General features: G+C 32.5%; 1 protein-coding gene across 1 annotated transcript; it reads right to left on the reverse strand.

Annotated features, from left to right (window-relative positions):
• Nucleotides 1-4,629: 4,629 nt before the first annotated feature.
• LOC143075724 (uncharacterized) lies at nt 4,630-9,813 on the reverse strand. Its single transcript, XM_076251280.1, has 5 exons — nt 9,708-9,813; nt 8,157-8,215; nt 7,674-7,764; nt 5,563-6,504; nt 4,630-4,817 (listed from the first exon to the last, which is right to left on the reverse strand). Exons 2-4 carry the CDS (start codon nt 8,200-8,202, stop codon nt 5,568-5,570), a joined length of 1,074 nt encoding a protein of 357 aa, XP_076107395.1. The 5' UTR covers nt 8,203-8,215; nt 9,708-9,813; the 3' UTR covers nt 4,630-4,817; nt 5,563-5,567.
• Between the last annotated feature and the right edge of the window lie 8,871 nt (nt 9,814-18,684).

Below are 18,684 nucleotides of genomic sequence, written 5' to 3' on the forward strand. Positions count from 1 at the left end.
TTAAACATATTTTATTTGCTGAATTAAAGCAAAATGGATTTGACATCATACTTATGGAGTCTTCTCCATACTACAATATAAAGTTACATAATAGTATAATATAATGAACATGCATATAAAGCAAACAGTTTATAGAATATTATTCTAGCTTTCATAGGTAAAAAAATAGAGGGAGAAAATAAAAAGAGAAAAAGAAGGTTTGAAAAGTCGTATAGTTCTGTGACGATGACTTGTGTATTAATGACGACGATGCCGTCCAGTTCTTAAAATTTCACATCATCTACGAAAGTCGAGCGCGCTAATTTGGAAATCCTGCGCACAATTTTTATAGTGATGCGCAACAGTTTGAATTCATGAAATCCATTTTAAAAGTCATGTGCACCAGATCTTGAAGGTTGCAAACACAATTATGGAAAGTCGTGAGCACGTGTTTGAAAGTAATGCGCGCCAGTTTGAAAATCACGCACACAAGTTCAAAAGTCGTGCGCATGAGTTTTCAATCTGGTGCGCGCAAGATTTAATATCCGGCAAACTAACATTTATATTTACATGACACTCAAGGAGCCACTTAGTTATGCTTAACAATACTGGCTGTATCATTAACTACATAAACTTTTGTTTGGCTTGCATATTTGTTTTAATCGATTGTTAGCATGTTTATTCGATGTGAGCCAAGACTCCGTGCTGACGGCCAAACTGTGACCTATAATGATCTACTTTTACGAATGGTGACCAAGATGGAGAGTTGTCTTATTGGCACTCATGCCACACCTTCTGATATCTATTGAACGTTAAACAAAGCTGGAGTGTTTATCTGCGATGCATGCTGCTATGTTCCATATAGGGCAACGTAAAAACAATTTAGTATGTTAGTGTCGATCCCCCAATTTTATAATATTATTGAATTTGAACAATTCTCATACAAGTGGACATATACACAAGCCAAAGAAAACCAGATTTAACCCACAATTTGTTTAGTAAATGCCTGTGCCAAATCAGGAATGTGAGACAGTTGTTTATCGGTTCGATTGTTTTAAACAATTTTTTTTATCAAATTTTACGAACATCAGCAAGGATTTTCGTTTTATAGATATGAATATGCATAAAAACTAATGGGCATCAGATGAGACAATCTTAACTTTTCAAACAAAATAAAACTTATGCAGGACAGAAACAAAAGTTAAGCGGAATAAGTCATGTTAATCCAATCTGTTGATATACTAGTTGAAACAATATTTTATTCGAATAAATTGAATTGGATTGGGCGACATGCATAGCCTATATAAGCCCTCTCTAAAATATACTGATTACAGGCATAAAAAATCGGTAATAATAAAGAAAGATTCGTTATCATGGGTTTTTTTTTGCAGTAAAGTATAAGCAGCAACAGATCTTTCAAGAGCCTTTTCACGATCATTCAAATACAGTACCCGATATTTCACGATCCGAAATATTATTTTTTTAGAAATATTTTATGAATAAACTGGATCAGAATAATTTTCAGAACTATTTCAGTAATATTGAACGATATTTCTATGGGAAAAATAGTTTATGTATTTGAAATTTGAAAAAATATATATATTTATTTACATTCTTATTTCTCTGAAATTTCGAATAGAAATCTGCCTTTTGTAGTTTTATCAAGCCTGCGACTTTTGTCGTAGAAAGCTTGACATAGTGAAGTGATCCAGCGGCGTAGGCGGAGTAAGCTGACTTCTTTAAAGCTTAATATTTTAGAAGGTGGAAGAACTTGATGCTTCATACTTTATATACAGATGCCTCATGTACACAGGCGCTTGTCTCAGATTTTTTTCCCCTGTATATCTTAATGTTATATTAAGGTATATAGGGGAACAAAATCTGAGACAAGTGCCTGTGCTCATGTAACTAAGTTTCCGTCTGTCACATGTCCATTGTCCTTGACCGCAAGTTCATGGTTCAGTGACTAGTAAAAAAAGTTGTAGAGTTAAATTCTCTCTTATAAAGATAAATAGGATCCCTTTATTTGGTATGTGCGTATCTTGCAAGATCCTCATGCCCGTCAGACAGTTTATACTTGATCATTTCATGGATTAGTGAACAAGGTTGAGTTTTGGTGATCAAGTCCATATCTTAGATACTATAAGCAATATGTCTAGTAGATTCGGTGCAAGGAATGAGTGTAAGGTGTACATGTGCAACTGGCAGGTGCTATCTAACCTTGACCTCATTTTCATGGTTCAGTGGTTATAGTTAAGTTTTTGTTTGTGTTTTGGTCTGTTTTTTCTTATACTTTATGCAATATGTTTACTATATCGGGTGTATGGAATGATTGTAAGGTGCACATGTCTAGCTAGCGGGTGTCATCTGACTTTGACATAATTTTCATGGTTCAGTGGTCAAAGTTTTTGAGATTTTGGTCTTTTTTTATAACACTGTATGCAATAGATCAACTATATTTTGTGTATGGAAATGTTTTAGGATGTGCATGTCAGTCTGACAGCTTTTATTTGCACGGTTCATTGCTGGAGAGCTTTCTTTGTTTAGTCTGTCTCATAGAAACTATAAGCAATAGGTCAACTATACTTAGCTAGTGTATCAATGAATGATTGTAAGGTGTACATTTATTTCTTGTTTGGTTTATATAACCGTGACCTCATTTTCTTGGTCAAGTTAAGTTTATGTGATAGCTGAAGTTAAGCTTGATATTAAGGATAATCAACTTAATAGCAAGGATTAGTAAAAAAGACGATACATTTTAGCGTGTGCACTCTTGTGTTAAAACTTTCATGTCTTGACTTTTCTCGGATACTAATCAGAATGTTGAATATAAAAAGAAAATGTGGCATGATTGCCAATGAGACAACTCTCCACAAGAGACTAAAATGACACAGAAATATACAACTATAGGTCACCATACAGCCTTCAACAATGAGCAAAGTCATACCACATAGTCAGCTATAATAGCCCCGAAATGACAATATAAAACAATGCAAACGAGAAAAATAACCGTCTAATTTGACAGTCAGTTTTATTTTCCAATATTTTTTTATAATTCATTAAATAAGATTATTTACTGACGGAGCATAATATTTCATTCACGATCCTAATTGTAAACCAAATCATTCACGATATGATCGCAATTCTTGACCACCGTTAATTATTTCTTCTCGATCATTTATTCCGATAAAAAGAAAGCCACAAGTGATTCCTACATTTGTTATATTATTGATATATTTTTCGCCTGGAAACCATTATAAATAAAGTTTCATGCAAGCACGAACTCATAAGTTAAACAGTGAATAAGTAACGAATAAGTAACAGAGTATTAACCGAGCGCTGGAACGGGTACATACGCGCTAATAGGGTTATTTCATCTCTAAGAACACATAGTTACCCCCAGGGACATGAACACAATTGAAAATCGATTTATATCAAGGTGCAACGTATACCACACGTATTAAAAGCGAATAAGGAACGAATAACTAACAGGGTATTAACCGAGCGCTGGAACGGGTACATACGCGCTAAGAGGGTTATTACACTCCTAAGAACACATAGTTACCACTAGAGACATGAACACAATTGAAAATCGATTTATATCAAGGTGCAACGTATACCACACGTATTAAAAGCGAATAAGGAACGAATAAGTAACAGGGTATTAACCTAGCGCTGGAACGGGTACATACCCGCTAAGAGGGTTATTTCACTCCTAAGAACACATAGTTACCATCAAAGACACGAACATATTTTGTTTTTAAAAGTACAGCGTATAACACATGTATTTTAAGCGAATAAGGAACGAATAAGTAACAGGGTATTAACCGAGTGCTGGAACGGGTACATACGCGCTAATAGGGTTATTTCACCCATTGGAACACATAGTTACCACTAGAGACATGAACACAATTGAAAATCGATTTATTTCAAGGTGCAACGTATACCACGCGTATTAAAAGCTAATAAGGAACGAATAAGTAACAGGAAATTAACCGAGCGCTGGAACGAGTACACACGCGCTAATAGGGGTATTTTACCTCTTAGAACACATAGTTACCACCAGAAACATGAAAACAATTGAAAAATGATTTATTATAAGGTGTAATGTATACCACGCGTATTCAAAGCGATTAAGTAACGAATAAGTAACAGGGTATCAACCGAGCGCTGAAACGGATACATAAGTTTTGATAGGGTTATTTCACCCCTAAGAACCCAAAGTTACCACCAGAGACACGAAAAGATTTCTTTTTTAAAGTACAACGTATAACACACGTATTTTAAGCGAATAAGAAACGAATAAGTAACAGGGTATCAGTCGACCGCTGAAACGGCTACACGGTCTATGTAATAAAATAAACTCAAGTATCCGTAGAATTAACAAATATTGATGATTTATCTTAATAAGGAAAACATTCACAATTTAAAACTGTCATTTTACTTTAAAAATGGATTGCAGTTGCCCTTTTCTTGAATTGCCTTTTATAAAAATATTTCATAGCCATATCTGACATCTCAATCTTATTACAACCTTTAGGCTCTATACCTTATTGAGTAGGGAAATTACTACTGTTGAATAAGAACTGGATACAATGAAATACCGTAAATACATTGAAATAGATAGTGTTCTTTATGAAGACAAATCGATTCGAGAAATACTAACACTTTATTTACTAAAAATATGCGTTATAATATAAAATATAAATCTAAAATATTTATGTAAGAGTATCTACATATGATGAACGTGTTGTACATGTGAATTGTTTAGTAATATATGATATATTAGCATCTCACGCACAACAAAAAGATGACTGGTGTTAATGTCCTTTCTTTACCTGCATAACAAAAACAAAAAAATAATAGTATAAGAAAGTTAACGACAAGGTTTTTATTTTTACCCATTATTAAAATGCTATCATATTTACTAACTTTACAAACGTTATCTAATATCTTCTTGACAACATTTAATGTGAATTATAAATATAAAGGATTTTCTTAGTCTTGTTAAAAGTTTGATATCATTTACTTACGTTCATCAAAAATTTTGTTCCGTTTTATTAGTATATCATATTTAACTATATATGTGTAATATATAACATATACGTTTAATGAAATAGAGTCTTGTTGTTAATGTCTGTGTCATTTTGGTCTTTTGTGGATAGTTGTCTCATTGGCAATCATACCACATCTTCTTTTTATATTAAGTCTTTTTTGGTCTTAACATCATATGAAAAGATTAGAACTACAATCGTTAAATCTTGTTAAGATTTGAAGTTATTTTGAAGATATTGTCAAAACAAACTGGCAATGCCACGGCAAAAAAAACAAACAACGGTCTACAAAACGAAAAAAAAACCCTCCATAAAATAAAAAGCAACAAAAAACAGGGTTGATATCAGGTGCCCTGGAATGGTAAATACATCCTGCTAAATTATTTATAACCCAGTCTTTGATTAGATCAAAATTACTGTTGCAGTTTACAAACTGTTTACTAGTTAACTAGGGATATCGGACTTATTTAGTCAACATCTAAATTGTTTTTTACTCTATAAAAAAAAAACATTATTGGAAACAAGTTACCTTATTTATCGTTTCCCATCAAAGTTTCCGAAATTTCCAGCTCCTATAACATTTGTATCTTTATTATTCTCTTCATACGAATTACCAATGTTGCTGTTGTCATTTGCAGTGTTACCATTTCCTTTGTTGCCACTTCCTATACTCCATCGTTTACCTTCATAAGACCAGTCACGTTTTCTTCCAAAGTCTCCGATATTTCCGACGCCATATACATTTGTATTCTTGTCATAATACTTCTCGCTATTGCCGATGTTACTATTGCCACTTGCAGAATTATGATTGCCTGTATTGCCACTTCCAATATTCCAGTCACGTTTCCTTCCAAAGTCTCCGATATTTCCTATCCCTGCTACATTTGTATTTTTATTATTTTCTTCATACGAATTACCGATGTCGTTGTTGTTGTTTGCTTGATTACCATTACCTGTGTTGCCACTGCCTATATCCCATCTTTTATCCTCATTTGACCAGCCACGTTTCTTTCCAAAGTCACCAATATTTCCTATCCCCGCTACATGTGTATGTTTATTATTTTCTACATGCGAATTACCGATGTTTTTGTTGTTGTTTGCTTGATTACCATTTCCTTTGTTGCCACTTCCTATACTCCACCTTTTATCTTCATTTGACCAGTCACGTTTCTTTCCAAAGTCTCCGATATTCCCGAAACCCGCTACATGTGTATTTTTATTATTTTCTACATGCGAATTACCAATGTCGTTGTTGTTGTTTGCTTGGTTATCATTTCCTTTGTTGCCACTGCCTATACTCCACCTTTTATCTTCATTTGACCAGTCACGTTTCTTTCCAAAGTCTCCGATATTCCCGAAACCCGCTACATGTGTATTTTTATTATTTTCTACATGCGAATTACCAATGTTGTTGTTGTTGTTTGCTTGGTTACCATTTCCTTTGTTGCCACTGCCTATACTCCACCTTTTCCTATTGAAAAAGTAAACAACATATTTAAGCTCATACGGCGAGGTTTAGAACAGAAAACAAATATGGGTGGAAAGTATGACATTTTGTGTTAAGAACAAAGATCTGAGATCCTCCTAGTACAAGTTGAAATTCCAATATTCTCTAGTAGAAAATAAGATATCCAGATTTGTACTTGAAGGAATCTGAATTGTATTGAATTTCTATTAACAATGATTTTATTTAAAACAATAGAAAGTATGATTCAGGATTCTACTGGATTTTTGTTTAAATAATGGATAATGGACTATTTTTACTGATGCACTTGATATATAGAAAAACAAAATAAACGATAACAGAATACAACTTTCAATAGTTTTTCGCAAATGATATACTGTAAAATACATCAATGTTCGTGAAATTATTTTATTTATCATGGTATTTGCTGATATTTGTTGAAGGAATTTTGATAAACAAACAATTTTGACTTTGTAGCAAAAAGACATCATTAACATAAATCAATCAAATTTTATCTTATACACATTATTTGATATGCTTCCAACAAAAATTAGATTTTTGTTAAAATGTGTCCCTAAAATTACTCAAAATCTGCAAAATTGAGAGTTTAACCACACATAGATTTTTGTATTGCCCTTTGGTATTTTTTTTTCATAACATCGGTTCAAGTTTTATCTATTATTTCAAATGTATCCATTGTGTGACGATCAACCAATCCATTTTATTTGGCGACTAACGTACAAAATGAAAATAACTTCTGGAAAGTTAACTTTAATGTTGAAACTTCAAAGGCTTAGAATGATGTTATGATACTGATTCATAATTGGAAGTTGGAAATTAATCAAAGATGATAGATGAAATTCCACAAGAGTATATGAAATGTAAGTACTCACTATAATATTAGCTATAGACTTAAAGTAAGTGTTTAAATACCGGAAATGACAGAAATGAAATATAGATTCTAACTACGGTTTTTTATGGGGTTAGTATTGTTCAGTGCTTAGATTGTTAAGAGGATAAGCTCATTAGATACTTTTTCTCGAAATTTTTCTAAGCCATAAACAAGATTCATAAATTTCAGTTTATCAGCATCAGAATGAAAAACTATAAAAATAATTATCAACTATGAATTGTTTAAACAAATTGAACTAAAACTACTACAACACTGGTTTTACCTGAGATAATTCATTAGGGAATCAATGGCGAAATCATCATTGTCACTATTTATTTCTCCAAGATCTGCATTTCTCTTTTGAATACCCATTCCTGAAAATGTTACAGAAAAGAAGCAATTTGGTATTCATTTTTGAGAACAACAAAAAAAAAGCATTGTTTAGATTCGCTTATCTTTGATTGAACAATGCTTCAAACAAGTATTGTGACAGCGAACTGTTTGCACAAACAGTACAACTATAATCGATCAAAAGATCGAAACAAATGTTTGGGTCCATGAAAATGTATTTCGTAGATTTTTTTCGACTTTTATTTGATTGGTTGTATACCTTTATCTTAAGTCATTGACAAGACAAAAACAATACTTTTAAACTTTTCGAATGTAAATAAACATATTGTTAATTAACAGTGTAATTGTTCTGTGAAATCTTTCTAAAGACTTTGTGTATTATATTTTTGTGCAAGTATTAACACAATTGTCTTACCACATACTGTCATGAACAGACAGCTAAATATTACTACAGCCTTCATTGTCACTAGTTTTCTGCAATAGAAAAAAGTATAACGCAGTATTGAAATTCCATTCAGTTAGCTTGTTCTGCAGACAAAAATGATGCATGTGTTGAGCTTGTTAATATGTAGTTTAGTTTATGTAGCTGTTTTTAAAACGTGTTATTAAAGAGTATATGTTCAAGCTCGCATACAAGTTAAAGAGTATGTGTTTAAGCTCTTTTCCAAGTAAACAAGTATATATTCAAGCTCATTATCAGGTTACGGAATATATATATATTCAAGCTCGTATACAAGTAAACGAGTATTTGTCCAAGCTCCTATTCAAGTAGCAGACTTTGCATCATTGTATCATTTCGGATTCAAATATAAAACAGTACGTTTACTGAAACAAAAAGACAACTTGATGAACAAGATCAAATCAAATTCTACTTTCATTGGAAGGGTCTTATATCCTTTTCAAAATAATATGTTGTTGCTAAGAATGGTTGCAAATACAGCATAACGAGTTTATATGCATACATGTTTAAACATCCATAATACCGCTTAATGGTTATAATGCATATTATTTTTACAGAAAAACACGCTTTCTAGCCATTTGTAATAAAGGTTTAGGTGATTGAGCATATATTACTGTAAATTCAGAAATTAATGCGTGGTTTTTATTATTGCGAAAAATGCAATAATTTAAACTCGCATTTTGAAATATTGTATATGAATTTAACAGGATTTTTCTCAAAATCGTAAAATTAAATTGCAGTTAAGTCTAAAATAACAAAATCGCAATAATAAATGCACACAATAATTTCTGAATTTACAGTAACCCCTACACAATTTACCGAAAATGGGTTCGCAATATTTTTATAGTAGGTCAATGAAATATACATTTTGCATCATCAAACGTTGACTCTTTTAATTAACGGATGTTTGAGTTAAATGTCAAAACGACATTAATCCAACGACACAAAACTCAAAAGTAAACAAATGATCAATCAACCTTTGACATGCGTCTTGATGATATGTTCAGATAAGTCCACACAAGTTGTAATTGAACTTAACAATGACTATTAAAGACATTCATCAATATATACTTTACTAGATATGATAACTTATGGTAACATAATTGATAATACCAAGCACTATTTGATATATAAAATTATCGTCTTAAAAATAATTTTTTTTCATTTCTACATTTGTCTTTGGGGGCACCAATTTGTAATAAGGAATACAGTATGCTTTTCTATCTCATGCTTCTTCTTTTGAAGAAACCACCTTATTCGTACTAAATAATCATTCTTGTACAACATAATCAACTAACCTATTCTCTCGGTTTTCGACTGTTACCTTAATTTGTATTTTCTTGATCCCTCAGCGAGATTTTAACATCGATACCTAATGTTACCTTTACTTATAAACGCAATATATTCACTTCAAAAATACAAAAAACGAATTGTATATCTCAAATTTTGGCTATTTACACGACGAAAACATTATGTTTAAGTAAATTGTTTTGTAATAGAACTTACCTTTAACTTCAGTTGCAGTATACAGATTTCCAAATGTATGCCTGTTTTATAGTTTGGTAAAAGAACGACAGAACCAATAAGGAAAACGCCTCCCACACGTTAACCTGCTTTTGTATATTTTAAGTCTATTCAGCAATATTTTGAAGTATAACATGTAAACACATGAAATAAGTAGGTGTATTTGAAACACATTTGGTATCATATGTTTACACCGTCACATGCAAATTCTTTTCAAAAGATTTGTTTTTAAATCTAAAATTACCGGTTAGCATAGTAACATATCAAAAGTTGTTGACGTGTGCAGAAATGTGCATCACTGTATGCATGTAGTGACATGTTATATCATCACTCTATATTATCGAACATAATAAAAAAAAAACAACCTTTGAGTGTTTGTCAAACACATTTTCGTAAAAGTATTAATTTATTTCTGAAAGAGTACACTTTACTCTCTTCTATTACATGTGTTTTGTAGTTGGGAATATTTTAATAGCTCGTGCTTTCTATTTATATTATTTCACATAAAAAGGAATGCAGGATGAATGTCACCACAGAATCAAAATATATATTATTATGTAATAATTTAACCTCTAATAATTAAGTAAAGCCTGTTTAATGTAATGATGTACACAAATTATCTTACTTTGGTCTTTTTAAAATGTCGGTAAGCATCTGATAAAAAAAGAAATAAATATAACAGTTTAAAAAATTGTAATCGTGCTTTTATATTAATCTCAATGATAATTATGCAAATTTGTATTATTAATAAATACAAAACAGAGCAACAACAAAACCGACAGTACCCAATTCTAGAATTTTATCATTTATGTGGAGCAGGATCTGCTTATCCTTCCGGAGCACCTAAGATCACCCCTAGTTTTAGGTGGGGTTTGTGTTGTTTATTTCTAAGTTTTCTATGTTGTGTTATACGTACTATTGTTTGTCTGTTTGTCTTTTTGATTTTTAGCCATGGTGTTGTCAGTTTATTGTCGATTTATGAGTTTGACTGTCCCTCTGGTATCTTTCGTCCCTCTTTTACTCAAGGTTTTAATCTGATTAGTGTTTTTGTATTCATGAGTTCACAAATTGTCAAGTAAAATTTTTTCTTTCACACGATATGGACCGTTTGAGAATATATCCAATGATGGTATATTTACGTAGAAGTAGTATGAAATTACAAAAGAGGCGGTCAAAATTAATTGATTGATTCATTAATGTAATTATGCTTTAGGTCGCCTTTTTCAAAATTCACGAATCTAAAAAACAACAACACAGAAAGACAATTAACAGCTGCTAAAAACACAATTTAAGTGAAAATAAATAACATCAACCTCATTTAAAGCACAGTGTGGTCTTGAAGCGTAAGCAGTTCAGCATAATTGGAACATACATGTACGTCAATATGCGTTATAAGTAACAGCCGATTTATGCGTTTGCGTTCGATGTTGATAACATATGCGTCATAACAAACATGAGAGTGAAGTAACGAAAAATCGAACATTTAATAACAGCCAACCTAGAAGTGATTATTTCTTAAATTCAGCAGTCTTATTGAACGCTAGTACAGTCTATAAATGAAAATAATACCTTAAAAATTTCGTGCGTGCAAAGCGCTTTTCTTGATTTATCTTCGTCGGGATTGCTCAAGCCTAAACAGTTGAAATAAATATATATAAGATATATATCTTGACTGGATACAACGCCTTTTAAAAGCGTTACAACCGGGATAAACTGATTGTTAGTGGTTAACGTCATTAACGCACATGGCTTTATCATAGCGATCAGTTTTTTTATTTGTGAAAGAATCCGATAACCAGCAGAGAACTACCAGTCTTCGGCGTGAAACTAGCTGCCTAATTCATAACCAATTAAGATCGGATCACGACGAAAGAGATTTAAGTGTTGGAAGACTAGTAACATATGTGAAGCTCAAAACTTTAAAACTCGGCCATTCGTTACAATACATTTTGAATACATCTAATATCTGCTGATTACACTGTCATATGTAAAACTATTTAAAAAAAAAAATGTTTTTTAAGTCTATAATTATCAGTTAGTATAGTAACATATTTAAATTTGTTGAGGTGTGCAGAAATTTGCATTAATGTATGTTTGGTATATCATGACCCCACATTATTGAATATTATATATAAAAAAAACATTGAATGTTTGTAAAAAAAAAGTTAAAAAGTATTTGTTTCTGAAAGATTACGCCAATTACCTTCTAATGAACAATGCATGCGTCTGTAGTTGGGAATATTTTAAAAGCTAGTGAATTCAACTTGTGTCATTGTTTATTATAAAGGAATGCAGAACGAACGTCATAAAGACAACACCGAACAACACATAATCAAACTGAAATCTGATACAGTATTGATTGCACTTGTCATTTATAAAATCCAACCTGTTTTGTTTCATGTTGTTAACAAATGTACAGACTTAGGCCTTTATTGAAAAGTCGGTCACAATCTTTACAAAAATGTAAAAAAATGTCACAATTTCAGAGATTTTACCGTGGTTTCAATTTTGAACGAGTGTATACATCATACAATATATATATAAAACGTCTGAATATTAGTCAACGATTTTTCCCATGAAGCCTGGATCGTTAAGAGTAACGATACATGTACATGTACACAATAAATAAATTAGATAAACACCCAGTGTAGAAAATGGTGGATAAAACCTTGTTTTATAGCTATTTAAATTTTTCACTTGTATGACAGTCGCATACATTTTCATGTTATTGGTAACAATTTGTGAACAAAACAAACAGACAAAAAATGTCAAAAATATGGGTAAAGTAGTCAACGTTGTGTTATAATCTTTTAAAATCCCTATAAAAACAAACAAATATGTCAACAAAGAAAACAGAATGGCTTACACAGATACAGACAAACCAAAAATGAAAGACGGGAATACACAGAATGACAATAGCTCAATAACACAAGGGCGGGATGTATAAGTACTGAGCCACGTCAAAAGGATTTTACCAAAAATGAACTAAACAGTAAAGTTAATAATTTGCAAAGAAAAATAAAAGGATACTATAACACGTAAGTAAGATGAAAAACAACATCAGTACCAGAGTTTATACGTCAAGACCATCATGTATTATTTGTGAAGTTGATATATTTATCAACATGGTCTTGGTATCTTCCAACAGAGTGACGAAAGATACCAGAGGGACAGTCAAACTCATAAATCGAAAATAAACTGACAACGACATGGCAAAAAAGAAAAAGACAAACAGACAAACAATAGTACACAAGACACAACATAGAAAACTAAAGACTGAGCAACACGAACCCCACCAAAAAGTTGGGGTGGTCTCAGGTACTCTGGAAGGGAAAGGAGATCCTGCTCTAAATGGGACACCCGTCGTGTAGCTCACGTTATTACAAATTCGATTAATAGTCTAATTCGGTAGGTCACATTCGTGAAAAGGGAACGGGGTAGTAGTTACGACATAATGAACATATTCGATAAAGTCTGTGAACGGATATTCCATAACGGTCAACCAACTCGTGATGGCGTCCGTAAAATTTACGAAGTTATAATTTCAACTTCACCATTTGGAACTCTTGGTTTGATAGCTTCCTTGTGAGCAACAACCCTCTATCAAGAAAATCATGATAGGAAATGGAAATACAAGCCCTGGAATATCTAATCAATTGGGAGATATATACGCCGTATGCTGGCGCTGCTGGAATGTTACGACATAGAAATGAAAAGCTTAGAATTGGGAAGCTGGAATCTTCTCTTTTGTTGTAAAGGTTTGTTTTTAAACGACCCTCAGTTGTCAATTTCTAGATGTAAGTCAAGATATGAGGCAGAATTAACTGTATCTATTGTATTCTTTATCTCTAGTTCGATGGGATAGATGCGTTCATCATAGTCACCAAATTTTAAATTATTTAGTTAGAGAAAATCTATATAACAGAAAGTTAAGTTAAAGGATATTTCTAACTTATCTTTCTTCCTAAGAAGTTCATGTATGAAGTCAGCCTCATAATATATAGGAAGAAGTCGGCAAGAAGAGGGGCACAATTGGTTCCCATGGGAATGCCGCCAGTCTGTTGAAAAAACACGTTCCAAACGTAACAAATATGATGTCAATCAAGAAATCAAGCATCTTGATAATGTCAGTTTCAGGGAATTGTTTGTTTGAATCAGAGTCATTCTTTGCAAAGTAGGATGTATCTAAGACAAGATACTTGTATCTACGTTGGCTATTCTCCTTTATGAAACAAACCAATACCAACTCCTTCAATTTGTCTTTTAGTTTGGAATGGGAAATACTTGTGTAAAGTGTAAAAAAGTCAAATGTTTTAATACTATTGAAAGATAAAAGTCTTAGATTGTATGTACTCTAAAACATCTTTGTACTTTTTTAGTATCCACATCTGAGTCACGCCACCTCAAGAATAGGCAGTTTCATAATATCTTTGATTGCTGAAAAATAGACGTACATAATGTTTAAAGAGGTTTCGTTGACACTTGGAAGACTCATCAATTTACCGGTGTTTGTAAGGACACTTGTGTAGTTTAGGTATCCAATACAGTGATCGAAGATCTACTTCTTCATCTTTGGTTAAAATTCGATAGGAACATAGAACAGACCTATGATTATCTAAGATTTCACTTTTGTTATCGATGTCGTCAATAAGAAATGTGGTAACGGTTTTGCATAAAATAAGATCAAATTCTGTTTTTATTTGTTTTTTTCCATGCTTTCAAAATTTGAAGTTATATACAACAATTTAGGTTAAATTTCAGAAACAGACATTTTTTCAAATCAATTAACAATGAATCATCTTGAAAGTGTAAAAAAAACTAATTAGAAAATCGATCATTTATTCTTGAAATTGGCGTTTTTCGAACGCTTGATCTGTTATACATATATTCTGTTAAAGTTACAGTAGTAACCTTTCCGGCTGGCATTCAATCTCAGCAAAAAAGGATAAATATTATTTTTTTACCCGAAGCCTACTATCATGAAGGCATATTTTGCATAAGCTCATTCATGTAATTCATAAAAACTAATAAGCACTCAATACCTCGAAAACATGTACAATTAAAAAATATCCAATCAAAGAGATACACACAACAGAATTATGCCAGGAGTATCTTCTAGTTCATCTATCAAGGAACATGATTTGAAATTTCTACATAATTATGACCCTTTACCATTTACAGGGACAAAGCTCCAGACATGTAAAACTTTGTTGTGAACAAACACATGACTTTTTATATGGAGATTTTCCCTTCAATGAAAACACAAGATCCTGCAAGTATTCTGCTGACATATGCCCTTTGAAATACACGGGGTGTAATGAATCATTTACCTCTCACCAACTGTACTGTAAAATTGACGGAATAGGGGGTTAGCAATGTTTCATGCGATCCAAAAAAAAAAAGAAATTAGTACTTTTGAAATATCGATGTCGTTAAAAAGAAATGTGGTAACAGTTTTGCATAAAATAAGGTCAAAGATCAAATTCTGTTTTTATTTGTTTTTTTCCATGCTTTCAAAATTTGAAGATATACACAACAATTTAGGTTAAATTTCAGAAACAGACATTTTTTCAAATCAATTAACAATGAATTATCTTGAAAGTGTAAAAACACTAATTAGGGAATCGATCATTTATTCTTGAAATTGGCGTTTTTCGAACGCTTGATCTGTTATACATAGATTCTGTTAAAGTTACAGTAGTAACCTTTCCGGCTGCATGGCATTCAACCTCAGCAATAAAGGATAAATATTATTATTTTACCCGAAGCCTACTATCATGAAGGCGTATTTTGCATAAGCTCATTCATGTAATTCATAAAAACTAATAAGCACTCAATACCTCGAAAACATTTACAATTAAAAGATATTCAATCAAAGAGATCCACACAACAGAATTATGCCAGGAGTATCTTCTAGTTCATCTGTCAAGGAACATGATTTGAAATTTCTACATAATTATGACCCTTTACAGGGCAAAGCTCCGGACATGTAAAACTTTGTTGTGAACAAACACATGACTTTTTATATGGAGATTTTCCCTTCAATGAAAACACAAGATCCTACAAGTATTCTGCTGATATATGCCCTTTGAAATACACGGGGTGTAATGAATCATTTAACTCTCTCCAACTGTACTGTAAAATTGACGGAATAGGGGGTTGGCAATGTTTAATGCGATCCAAATTTTTAGTTTGAATCGAAGTAAGTAAAACATGCTGTTTCAGTATTGTCTCACAGGGAGGTAATCTGACCAATGAAACTTACATCTTTTCTGGTGGCAACTTTGATGCGCATTTGATAATTATTATGATTGGATGGGTTTCAAAGACATTTTTCTAATCATAAAGCTTGGGGATTAACTTTCATGCCCAAACAAGGACTTCATCGTTGTCAATATTACCGATACTCTAAAAACCACTAAATAGTCGTGCGTGTCTTTCAAACTCTTGTTGACAGTTAGCTTACCTACTCCAAACAGAGACGAAGTTGTGTCGCATCCGGTAAGTGCATGAACAGCAGACAATAGTCTAATATTTGTTGGGGAAAGACAGACACATAGTTAGTGAATGGTTGTAAATCTTCGCTTGTCCTTTACACTGCTTATGCTCCCCATCTACACCCACAACTCTCGTGTATGTGCCATATATTTATAGTAGTGAACACACAGAACAATCATATTTGTATTAGAGGTCCGTATGATTGTTTTTCCGCTATTTCCTAATTTTCTAAACCTTGTGTCTAAGTTTAAGGCATCAAGTATCGGCCTCCTCTTGATCATGAGTGCTTAACAAGTTAAGAAAGCCATTGCTGTAACAGTGTTGGTATAACTAACTTTAACCATTTCGGGATTTACAAACGTTTTGGCAATGTAAAGCTCACATGAGGTGGAATCAAAGGGAATATGTCAAATTGTTCAAGTTATGAATACTTCTCCCCTTAATAATTTGATGGAAGCTGTAGATTTTTTACGGCGTTCCCTTTCGACAGACTTTATAGAGTTGTTCATGTCGTAGCGGTCAAAAACATCTGCAACATCTGCTTTTGTGTGCGTTGTAGAAATTCAGTGGGACATATTTTTTTAATAGCTGCAAGGTCACCGAATGTTTTACCTTTCTTAACATCAATACATAATCTATTATGCACGTTGTGAGTGATGGTGCAAAGGAAGGTAGTGAAAGTGCACAAGTGACTTCAGATTTTAATTGCTTCACAAAATCAGAGTTGCATGACTTTTTCATGGTGCCGTCATCTTGAAAAAGAAAAATTGGAATGGGACCTACAGGGTGTGATAGCATATGTTCTATGGTAACATCATCTATACATTTTGCCAAAATCAGTGCACGTCTAAATACAAGTTAAGGATTAATGAAACCTAAAAGTATTTCCCAAAAATTTAAATTTAAGGTTTGTTTTTGTAGTCATGTTAGTAAACATTTTTAGTTTTGCCTTTGATTTTAGACTATAAAACTCCGTACTGACCTAAAGAAAGAGCGCAAGTGATGAAATGTTTAGATATGTTCAAGCCTTCCTCGACAGCGGTTAGCAAAGAATCTCGAATAACTCCTGTAGCATGCGTTCTAGAAGGGATATTGATTAGACATGGAGGATTGGATTCCATAACAAAGGGATCAGATCAGTCATGAATCATTCAGATGGTCCACAATGGCAATAACATGTTCTTCATCTCTTTTTATTGCTATTAATTTTGTTTCCTCTTGTGAATTTGCATCATTTCCAGTCCCTTTTAGCGTTACACAACTAAGGGATTCTAGGAAATGTCTAGTAAGGGTCCATCTAACAAGCGCAGACTTTTGATTTGTTATGCCAACAGTGCTACCTGATCCCCTTTAGGCTTTTATAACGTCTTTTATGGCGCCATGTCGGTCCATGTACCGTTAAAATGTCCAGATTTCTATATAAAGGCAAAGTAACTATCTATAAAAGGTGATCTAATATTCTCAGAAAGTTGAGGCATATCGAGTATGTAAACTGGCATCCACCTTCAGTAATTGGTACGGTTGGTTGCAAAAACATAAGGTAACATTTGAGATGACGATCGCAAGGAAGTGATCAATGTCCATCTCGTTCTGCTCTATCATTTGACAGCAAAATGTCTACTGCTTAAGGAACCTATCCCAGTATTTGAATGTATGTGATACAGCACATCCCCATCACTTATATGTCTCTATGAGAGGTTGAATATCTCCGTCATATGGGTGAGTGTAAGGACTTGTGTCCTGCTTGAATTGATAAAATAATCTTGTAAGATAAATTAATTTGATATTTCTGATTTAAAAGGGTATGAAATATCATATAGATATTAATTATTTAACATTTTGTGTTAAAAAAAATGATAAAATTGAATTGAAAAGTACTCTATTAGATGCAAAATATTCGTAGTGTTTATCTTTTCCACAGACTCTTTAATAACGGGTTAATTTTGCTTAACGTTATTTGAAATCGTTAAAATAAGGTGTATCAACAATGTATATAATGTAAAAAAACAGAATTAATATCACGGATGTTTTTTTACAATGTAGACCTCAGACGTTTTTAAGTAGATTTTTCGTTCAAGTAAACTAACGTTCTTCAAAGTCCATTTTACAAAAATTGCACCGCACGATTTTTTGCACAAGTCAAAATGTTGAGTTTAACCTTTGAACTATCAATACTGTGATTTGTAGTCGTATAGTCCGAATGACAATTAAACTCCTTAAATAAGCGACTTTTTCTTGCTTGGCCCCCTACTATTAATAGCGAAGTATGGTCTGGAAGGCCATCCTTTAAAAATGAGATTGCTAACTTATATACAATTAGTATTGTTTTATTGTTCTTAAGAAAAAAATGACATTCATATATTTTGGCTGAACGTTTTTTTCTTTTTTATACTCTCACGGTATGTGAAAGTAAAACAAACCCAGACCAAGATGTATCTATAAAATTCAATATGACATATGT

The sequence above is a fragment of the Mytilus galloprovincialis genome, chromosome 5 (genome assembly GCF_965363235.1).
Source record: "Mytilus galloprovincialis chromosome 5, xbMytGall1.hap1.1, whole genome shotgun sequence".
In the NCBI taxonomy this organism is placed as follows: Eukaryota; Metazoa; Mollusca; class Bivalvia; order Mytilida; family Mytilidae; genus Mytilus; species Mytilus galloprovincialis.

Bases quoted from the DNA above. Each gene is read 5' to 3' on its own strand.
- LOC143075724 (XM_076251280.1), bottom strand. From the start codon at position 8,202: ATGAAGGCTGTAGTAATATTTAGCTGTCTGTTCATGACAGTATGTG. The intron at 7,765-8,156 runs GTAAGACAATTG...TAACATTTTCAG, and splicing joins TCTGTTCATGACAGTATGTG to GAATGGGTATTCAAAAGAGA. The intron at 6,505-7,673 runs GTAAAACCAGTG...CTTTTTCAATAG, and splicing joins TCCCTAATGAATTATCTCAG to GAAAAGGTGGAGTATAGGCA.